At 34.1% G+C, this 11018-nt stretch overlaps 1 protein-coding gene across 1 annotated transcript; it reads right to left on the bottom strand.

Moving 5' to 3' along the window:
* Nucleotides 1-1158: 1158 nt before the first annotated feature.
* Nucleotides 1159-4872, bottom strand: LOC21386196 (probable LRR receptor-like serine/threonine-protein kinase At3g47570). The gene is made up of 3 exons (XM_010110367.2): nt 2184-4872; nt 1601-1975; nt 1159-1492 (listed from the first exon to the last, which is right to left on the bottom strand). Exons 1-2 carry the CDS (start codon nt 4870-4872, stop codon nt 1602-1604), a joined length of 3063 nt encoding a protein of 1020 aa, XP_010108669.1. The 3' UTR covers nt 1159-1492; nt 1601.
* Between the last annotated feature and the right edge of the window lie 6146 nt (nt 4873-11018).

Here is an 11018-nt window from a genome sequence, read left to right on the forward strand (position 1 = left end):
TTCAAAAACTGAAAAATTGATGCCCAAGATGTTCAGGAAGAAAACGAAAGGATTCCTACTGGTTAAATAATAATAATAATAATAATAACAATAATAATAATAATAATAATAACACAGCACAGAGAGCCTGAGATAGATTCGATGTGCTTTAATCGAGTTTGAGTACTTGTAGAAATTGCGAACAATTTGGATTAGTATTCTTTAAAAATTGAGTTTTCTGCAACCAAAACTGATTTGGTCGCAAAAAAATTTGCAAAGAAGTGAGATTTGGTCGCAAAAATCTTTTGTGACCAAATTTTTACAGATTTGATCGCAGTTTCTCTTTTTTTTTTTTTTCTTTTTTTTTGTTTTACTAGAAATTTTTGGTCATCAAAATTATCAGATTTTTTCTTAAATTATTTAAAAAAATGTATAGACGCTGAAATCAATACATTATATTACAAAATACATTCATTTGCAAAAAAGAATAAAATACCCCAACTACAATATACACTTGTATTGCAACAGAACACTTAAGCGTGATGAGGAAGTGGAAAAGCCAGAAGGGACGAGTAATCAGAATTAATGAATCATCTTTGCCTTTAAGCTTAAGGCTTTCAATGAGGCTACAAATTTCTTTTTGCTTTTTCGATGAATAAGCTTTGGACTCTTAATTTTTAGGAGGCTTTTCAAAACAATTTCGGAGATTTTTGCTTAATTGGCATGCTAAAATTTGCAGCACAAAGAACAATAGAATCGTGTGAAATAAATTTTTGTTAATTGGAAATAAAAGTACCAAGTTCTATGTATATCTGGCAAAGAGAACAAAGGAAGAGTGGATTATCTGCGATCCACAAAAAAAGAATGACATGTATATTTGTTGACTCGAAGAGTTTATGGTTGCAGGTGTAACATATCTGTAAATCCATACAAACCCACCTCTACTATTGAGGTTTGGAGTTTAAATATCCAAATATATAAGAGGCTTCAACTCCTTTTAGAAAAAAAAAATAAAAAAAAATAAATAAAGAGCATTCAGTTAATTACAATGCATACTAAAATTATTAATCTCCTTTTTGTGACTATAAAAAGTGAACATTTTATGTGAAACAGAGGAAGGAACAGAACTTGCAATATTTTCAGTGACATGTATATGAAACATAGTCATAAAGTCTTGAGCAATTTATTATTGGTACATGCAAAGATTTTCAAACCACCACCATTGCATGGTTTCAACTGCAAAAACATATATTACACCATAAGCTAGTCATACTTATGGTTTCAACTGCAAAAACATATATATTACACATAAGCTAGTCATACTTTTGGTTTCAACTGCAAAAACATATATATTACACATAAGCTAGTCATACCCCCGTTTTTTTTTTTTTTTTTTGCCTCTGAAAAGCTAGTCATACTATTTTGATAGTTGGTCTTATAGGTAACCAGAAAGAAGAAATTACACCATATACCAGTTGTATGCATTTAAAAACATTAGGGTCCGTTATCGATCCTGCAAAACGAGATTGAAAAGTGAAAACTGTTAGATAATTCATAGAAGAGGATGCAGGATTTAGTGCATTTGTCGAGAGAAGATAAGCTATTTTACGAATTCTTGTACCTCACATCTTTGAGAAGCTGTCTTTAACTTTTTGTAAGTCCTTGAAGGCATCATTAATCTTCATCCTATTTCTTGGTAATTCCTCTGAGCACTTCAAACCAATTGTGAAAATGGAAATTAAGCACTCTTGTGCCTTGCCACTTCTTGTTAGCGCCTTTGTGCGGCTACAAGATGCTTCTTCTTCTCCTCCTGTTAAGAGACTTTGATCGACTATCTCCATCATCCGTTTTGGAAAAGCCATTTTGACAAATTCATGAAGGCTAAGTCCTTCAAGACTTTCATTGGTGGGATTTTTTGCCGTCAAGATTTCCAACAAGAGGATTCCAAAGCTATACACATCTCCTTCAGTCGACACCTTGCTTCCCATGCCATATTCTGCAATATACCAGAAGTCGAATGCGAATAATGGAGTTAGCATTTTGACATATCTAGTTGTCATTTTCTATAATATTACTTGCATACCAACCTACCTTACCTATGTAACCACACACACACACACACACATTCTGTGTCCTAAACAAAGATTCTAATAAGAAAACCGCAGTATCAAGTAAATCACAATCGCTTTTAAGAAGACAGTTACCTGGAGCTACATATCCGATTGTTCCTCTTACTCCAACAGAGCTGCTTATGTGATTCTGAGATGTTTGAACATTGTCATTTGCAATAATCCTTGACAGACCAAAGTCTCCCACATGAGCAGTCATGTCTTGGTCAAGAAGAATGTTTCTTGGCTTTAGATCACAATGTATGATTGGAAGTTCATTGTCGTTATGAAGATAATCCAATGCCGATGCCACATCAGTGACTATATTCAACCGCTGAGATAAACTCAAACTTTTCCTCTGTTCCTCCAATGTTTGTGGATATGGATGCAACCAATCTTCCAAACTTCCATTTGGCATGAATTCGTAGACGAGGGCATTGAAATCGTTACCTTGGAAATCAATACTTGAACAAGCAGTAATGATTTTCACTAGATTCCGGTGTCTAATATTCCTTAGAGTTTCGCATTCAGCCTTGAAACTTTTGGAAGCTCCTCTTCTTTGAAGGTTGAAGACCTTCACTGCTATGGATAGTTGATGAGGTTCAAGCACTCCTTTATACACTGAGCCAAAGCCACCAACACCAATTAGATTCTCTGGACAAAACCCATTAGTTGCTTTCTGAAGCTCTCCATAAGAAATATTCAAGAATGGAAAATCTCGCGACAAAGTTTTTGAAGCTTGCTTTTTATTCTTCCTCATGCAACAAAGGACGAGAAAATATGACGTCAAAAGTACTCCGACTAGGCCACAAACAATGGAGATTATCAGCTTTCTTGTAAAAGAGAAGTGATGCTTCCTCGGAGATTTCCTAGAACAAGGAACTAAATGAAATTTAGCCATCCCCCCACAAAGCTTATTGTTACCGGCAAGTGAAATATCTCCACTAACATTACTAAAAATTCTTCCACTAGGTACTTCACCCTCGAGATCATTGAACGAAAGATCTAACTTCACCAAGAAGACAAACTCCGCAAATTCTTTCGGGATGTGCCCAGAAAGATTGTTGTGTGAAAGATCCATATGTTCAATACCTTTCAATGAATGCAACGATTCAATGCTTCCGCTAAAATTATTGTGATCCATATAAACCCATCTCAAACTTTCACACTCACCAATCCTGCTAGGAATGTCACCAGTCAACTGATTATAAAAAACAAGCAATTCTTGAAGAAATTTCAAGTTACCAATTTCAGATGGTAAAGGGCCACTCAGACGATTTCCTGAGAGGTCTACGGACAACGACAAAGATGGTAACCCAATTACTTCTGGAGGAATAGTACCACTTAGGGAGTTAGAATAGAGATGTAGCAACTGCAAGTGTTGACAGTTTCTGATGCTTGAAGGGATTCTGCCATGCAGATAGTTTTCTTCTAATCTAAGCTCGTTCAATAATGTGAGATTTCCAAAGGAGGATGGGATTTCCCCAAATAACTGGTTGCTACCCAAATACAATTTTACTAAATTATGAAGTTTACCAATAGTTGTGGGGATGGTTCCTGTGAGCTGGTTTATATTTAGAATCAAAGCGTTTAAGCTCATTAGATTTCCAACACTAGGTGGAATGTTTCCTGAAATTCGATTCGCTTCTAGTGATAGAATTTCTAGTTGAGCTGAGAAGTTTCCAATAGAGTTGGGCAATGACCCGCCAAAGTTATTATTTTGAAGCTCAAGCAATATGAGATTGCTACAGTTGGTAAATGAAGTTAGAAAGTCTAGGTCATTGACTTTTCCAGATCCAAGATTAGTACCACTAATATCTACCCACATAAGGTTCTTCATGTTACCAAAAATAGCAGGAAGCCCTCCGGAGAAGTTGTTCTCCGAGATGTCCAATTCCAGAAGCTTTGAAAAATTTGATAAAGAAACCGGAATGGATCCACTAAGTTGGTTTCCCCATACACGAAATATTTCGATATTTGGGAGACTAAGGCCTACGTCATGAGGAAAACTACCTTGAAGGTGATTCTCAGCAATAACTAAGGCTTCAAGGTTCGAAAGATTATAAATAGATGGAGGGACCATACCTGATAGCTTGTTGTAACTAAGGCTAAGAGAAATTAAGCTCTTCAAGTTGCCTAGTGACCCTGGAATGTTTCCTTCCAACTTATTGGCTGACACATTAAGTTGTTGAAGAGATGAGATATTCCCTAGATGATGGGGAATACTTCCCTTCAATTTGTTTGCAAGAAGTTTTAGTCGTACCAACTTTGGCAAAAAGCCAAGCTCAAAAGGAATATCTCCAATGAACTCATTGAAACCGAGGTTGAGGATTCTCAAACGTGAACAGTTTGACAAACCGATCGGTATGTGCCCTCCGACCAGATTACGCTCCAAAACGAACTCTTGCAGCCTGAACAAGCGGCCGATCTCATTTGGCAGTTCTCCATTGAAACTATTATTTGAGAGATCAATTACTCTAAGAAACGAAAGGTTCCCAATATAAGGAGACAGGGAACCTTTCAAACTCAATGACCTCAAATTCAACTGGGTGACTCTTTGGTGCTTGTGACCGCATGAAACGCCTTGCCACCGGCAAAAGTAGACAGAGTCATTCCATGAGCTTGTGATCCTATAAGGATCCTCAGTAATGTGAGTCTTGATGGAAAGCAAAGCCAATCTGTCTGTCTCATTTCCAGGTACAACTGAGACAGAGATGTCAAGAACACGGATGAGCAGCAAGAACACGAGAGAAGCACGGAAAGGAAAAGCTCGGAAAACCCCCATGCTCCTAAGTGAAGTGAGGATTACGGATTACTCTCAATCAGCAATCTATAGATATTGAATTAAAATTAAAAGTTATGTGTTTGTTCCATTGACTTAGATACACGTATTAGTCAATATAAACGACATATTCCCCACGGCAATTAAGTCACACATATATGTGGATGCTAAACCATTGATGTGGATGCTTACAACCACCGTATTCCTCACGACATGTTAGGACATGAATAAGTCCTCATTCATTGACTTGGAGCAAGGTCTTCGAAATAATCTATTTTTTTTTTTTTTTTTCCTCTTTTCTCTATTTCGGTTGTTTTTCATCCGTTTATTGGTTATTATGTTGTCTAACACCTGTTTTTACTAATTATTATATGTTTTCATATTTGTTTGCAGGTTATATTAGTCGGGAATATTTATACATTTATTTTTAGTGCAAGGTAATTTTTTTCTAACGGATTAATTTATTTTCACTGTCGGCAGGTTATTCGTTCTGTTCTGGGGTAGTTATCATGCAGTGTAACACCTGTTTTTAATAAATTATTACGTTTTGCTTGCAGCGTAACATCGGTAGTATTAAGTTTTGTTTTTAGTATTTGCTACCGCTACATGCTCAAAAGTTTATTTTCTTTGTATAAATATATTATTTTCTCTTTCATGCTTATTGTCTTTTGCTTTGTTTATGTTTTTGTTGTCATACACTTACCGTCTATCTTCTCTGTTTCTTTTTTTTCTTCAGTTTTCAATAGTGAGTTTTTTTTTCCTTTTCTATTATCTCTGTTTTGGAGTTTTTTTTTTTACTTCTCCTGCATAAACTCTATCCACTTTCGTTATTGCTCTACGGTACTTCTTTCTTACTTCTTCCACGTTATTTCTAACTGCTCTTAAAATTATTTGTATTATATTACTATGATTTTTTAACTGTATATATTGAGTTATTAATATATGTGCTCACTGTTTTATGTTATTATGATTATGTTTGTATTAAGTTTGTTAATATTACTTGTAAAATATTCTTTAGTGTTTATATTATATAAGTTATTGCTATTTGAGTAAAAATTAGGTTTGTATTTTATTTGTTATATTAATCTGTCAATACTATGTTCTCTATCTAATGTGATTTCTCATTTGGTAATGATTTAGTATTTTTCTTTTATTGTTACCATGTATTAAATAACTGTTTATAGTGATTTAGCAAGCTTTGACGTTGCCTGGATTATTTAAGATTTATGTTCTTTTATTTATCGTGTTTTGTCAACAGTTATTACTCTTATTATCATTTTCTATTCTAAAATGGTTTGCTCTTTATCTGATTTTACTGAAGGGTTTTCGTTCTATTCTTTTACTGCTACCTCTGTTGTTGGTTCGCCAGTTGAACTCATTTTTATGTTTATGAAGTTTTTGAGATTTTATTTACTTCCTTGCTTTTTTACCACGGCAGTATTGCTTCTTCATTTCTTTTTCCTTCTTATTTTTCATAAATATTTTTTATAATTCAGTTGGTACTGAAGGGCATTGCTAAATCCTATTTCAGTTATTTCTAATATGTGATGTTAGCAATTAAAGGCAAATACCTGAACCAAATTCTTTATATCTATCTATTTAATTTCTCTATCTATTTCTTCTTTAGTATTATTCATGTAATCTGCTATTTTATATGAGAATTTTGAGATTTTATCTTTCTTCTTTTTCTTCATGCTCCTAGATTTCCGAATTGAGAGAGATATTGAGAGAGATCAAGAGTTGTCACTATTTCTTAGATTCATGGACCCCATTGAATTCAGTGGTAAATATTGCAGTTACTCTTCAGGGAAAGATTGTAATTGAAAATTCCCTCATATATGTTGTTACCAATAAAAGATATAAAACCTGAACCATTTTTTTCCATTACTACCTTTTTCTAACTTTTCTTTTGATGCACAAGACATTTTTATGTGATATTTATAGTTTCATTGTAAACAATATGTAAACAATGTATGTTACTTCTATACAATATCTAACATTTGGAAATGGAACAATGTTATTACAATGTATCACTATCAAAATTTCATATACAAAAGTATAATTGTAGAAATATAAACATATATTTATCTGATTTTACTGAAGGGTTTTCGTTCTACTCATTTTATTGCTTCCTCTATTGTTGGTTCGCCAGTTGAACTCATTTTTATGTTTATGAAGTATTTGAGATTTTATTTAGTTCTTTGCTTTTTTACTACTGCAGTATTTTTTTTTTTCTATTGTATTTGTTTTGTTATCAAATATTTTAGTTAGTCTTCTGGGATTAATTTGTTTTTTCTCAAATATTTGAGTCACTTTTTTGGGATTGGTTTAAGTGACGGTTATAAATGTCCTCTTAGAATAATCCTTGCTTCTCTTGCTTTTTGCCATCTTGTTTATTAGCCTAACGATTGTCTTAAAGCAACGAGTGTTCCATTCACAATACGCAAGCTTGCTTCTGCACAACATTGAGAAAAAAGCAAATAAAATCTAGCCATGAAGAGAACTACCGATAACTGAGTTTTATTCCACTATTTTGAGCATTGGAAAGGCCCTATATATTGCCTAGATCAATGTATTCATCTTTAATCCAAGCATAGCACAACAATATAGTGAAAAACAAAACCAAGACAAATCAGTCCTCAAATAAAATCCACATGAATTACATGTATAAATGACAAATTTGATAGTAATGTTCATCTCCCATCAATAATCAATACCACCTCGTATCAGATTGAAGTAAAAAAGAAAGCATACCACTTAAAAACTATTGCTTCTAACCTTTCTTTACTATCACGAGAACCAGAGTGCTTTGGGACCAAAGATCTAGGCTTAGGCTTAGTTTAGTAGTGCTGTGGATTTTAGAAAAATTATTTTTAGCTGTGTTGAAGAAAGAAGCAGCTGTTACAAAAAGCAGCTGAGTATTTGGTAAACTGTAATTATAGTAGCTGTGCTAGTTCTAAAATCAGTGTAATAGCGTTTGGTAAATTTTGAGGTTGAATTGCTGTGGATATGTAAAATGACCAAAATAGACATGGTATAAAACTTAAGTATATATAATTATTTTTGGTATTTAGAAATACTTGTTTAACTTTTAAAAAAAAACATAATGCTATGATTTTGAGTTTTTTAACAATAAATTTATGATAATTAATTATTTTTTTTTCATTTTTTCATTCACAATATAATTACAACTAAAAAGAGCATTAGTGAGTAATCAATTTGTTGAACAAAAATGTACATTCCATAAACAAGTTAAAAGCTTGATCGTCAAATGACCAAGTTACATAAACAAGTTGGGCCTTGATGCCTTGTATGTGGTCTTCAGCTTCGTGTTGTGGAATTGTTTTGTGCTCTCTCTCTTGCAAAGCTTGACAAGGACAGTTGCAGTCTTGATAACGCAACCAAATACCATAATTATCAATTTTGGTGGGGTTCTTCTAAAAAATCTGCAAGAAAATATGATAAATTTGTTGAGAAATTTCATGTCAAGAAACGGGCTAAGTCAAATGATAATTAATTATAAGACCACAAATAAAGAATATTTTAAACATATTGATATCTGTACACACACACGTAAATGAGCAAATTCACACATTGATATCCATACACAAGAAAAAAGAGCAAATGAAAGAAATAATTCTTGCAAACATATATATCCATACACACACCACATATATGCCTACAAACATATATATCCATCTTCTTTGTCGTTGTTTTCTAAAGGAAAATGTTTAATATTGCACACTTCTTTATCTATGTGATAATATATTAGATCATAAATAGTTATAATAAATGTAACTTGGAACATTTGAGTTATTGTTTCCTTGGATGTTAGAGCTTAGAACTTAGAACTATTTTATTGATTTTGGCATATGATAAGGATGTTTACATCCACACTCCGTAAGTTTCACACAAAGGAATCCATAAACTAAAATTGTGTTACATAAATTAATTACAATTCAACCGCGCAGGAATGATCTCTTGTCACCGTGATTTACAGTTTCATCAACAGGGCACAATTCTTTTCCCCCAAGCATAAACATCTTTCACAAAATCAAGGAATTAGATTCCTACTTTTTTTTTTCACTTAATATTTGTTATACAAGTTTTAGCACCAATTTATTGCCACTGATTAGTAAGTCCCACTGGCATATGCATTCTTCATCACTTCCTCGGCCGCAAAATAAGCTCCCACATTGAAGTTGAAGGCGAATCATCGGAGTTGCAACTCGGCAAGCTTCTGACATTGACGTCAAGAGGCAGCATTCGGTACTCGATGTCGAGCTCTCTGAAGACCTTTATCATCTCTTCAACCAAAAGGGCTCTCCTAGTCCATCTCTCTCCAATGTTTTGGTGGTTCATTCTGTGTGTAAGCCACACTGAGAACCTTAGTTTGTTCAAGTCCTCCACATCCTTCATTATCAAAATTGGATCCGGGTGCCAATGGTCGCTTCTGCTCTGAATGTAGCTAAATTTTATAGCAGCCACAGCCCCACCAAAATTACTAGTTTGAAATTAGTGTTTCTTATAGCAAAATATTTGGTTAAAAGAATACTAAGCTCCTATATTATGCGGGCACATAATTTCCTCAAGGCAAGGAGCATATTCTTCACAGTTGGCTGATGAGAAGAAATCATATAGAAATAGAAAATTTTGAAAAAAAAGAGAAGGATAAAATTTTTACCTTTTTATTCTTTCTTTAATAGTGGCTATTTTCTCTATTGGAGTCGAGATGTGGACGCAAAAATCAATAGCGTCTCCCATGTCTGGACGCTGTTGGGGTATATGATCTTTTGGTTGTCATACCTCAGGAAGATTGTAGTTAGTATATTCATTTCGTCTACTACCATCTGTGACACAAATAAATTACTATAAGGGACCCTTTTGAAAAAGATGAAAAGGCCATAGTAAAGTATCTTTTCATATGAAGATCTTTCTTCACAACGATCACCAACATCGAAAGGGAGCACGACAAATAAGAAGATAATTGCTTCAAATATGGTTCTGCAGGAGTTTCCGAAGATAAATAGGACCAAAAGAAGCTGGGAGCTTATGAAGACGAGGAAATGTGCGATTGGAATTCCGAGTATAAAAAGCGAGGTTATGGCTGCCAATTGGAATTCCAAGCAGATATATTCTTCGGGTTTAGCTTATACAAGTACTCAATTGGAATTTTCTTGTCATGCCTCTCAGAAGCGTGTCTCAAAAATGTAGGACTCCTATTAAACGATGGGAATGGACAATCATTCCTTGGAAGAAGAGTTGCCCTGAGCTCACTAGGCATGGCTGCCCCAGCACTCTGAAACTCCCTAGCCTCATGTCTTTCCAAGGATATCGGAGGACCAGAAAGCGTCTCGATCACGTATTGATTGAACAAAGCCTCCTGAATTCTTTCAAAGAAGTTGTTGACATGGAAAGACAGAGCAAGGACCTTAACAAGAAGTGTTTTCAGAAGCCAAACCAAAGTGCCCACCAGAAAACAGACCAAATGTGACGATCCTACTTGTACTTATTGAAATTTCTTAAAATTTACGGAACATTTTTTTTTTTTAAAGTCTTATGCCAAGCATAAGATACGAATTTGCTTTTTTAATCAAAATATTTAAAACCTTAACATATCTGTTTCTTAAAGCATATAAATATATTTATATGTATATATCTACTCTTTAAGTCTTACTTACTAATAGCCATAATCCCCAAAATCATTTAACATATAGTTTTAGAATCATAATTAGCAAAACTATTTATAACATAAAGCTGATTGCGGAAATATTTGCGAGCAGTATCCATTTTCCGATCTCCACATCGTTTGTCCACTCGCCGTCAGTCCATCAGGCATTATATGCCGGTTGCTTACCTACAGTATAAAAATTCTATAATGAGCTTTTACTCAGCAAGTAGGAACTACCTCTCGTAAAATAACTTTAAGTTTACATGAATAAATATGCATGAACCAATTATGCTTAATTATGATGTCTTATCAGAATCTTATTATCTTATCTTATCCTTCTTTCTTTCCTTTGGGCCCGAGTGCTCGTACTACTTGCGTGCAATCATCGGGACGTGAGGGTTTGCAAGGTCCCCCACGACACCGTGATTATAACTGAACTGAATGCCTCCCTTGCGGAGGACATTATTATTATTTTTTT

The sequence above is a fragment of the Morus notabilis genome, unplaced genomic scaffold (assembly GCF_000414095.1).
Source record: "Morus notabilis unplaced genomic scaffold, ASM41409v2 Scaffold687, whole genome shotgun sequence".
NCBI lineage: Eukaryota > Viridiplantae > Streptophyta > Magnoliopsida > Rosales > Moraceae > Morus > Morus notabilis.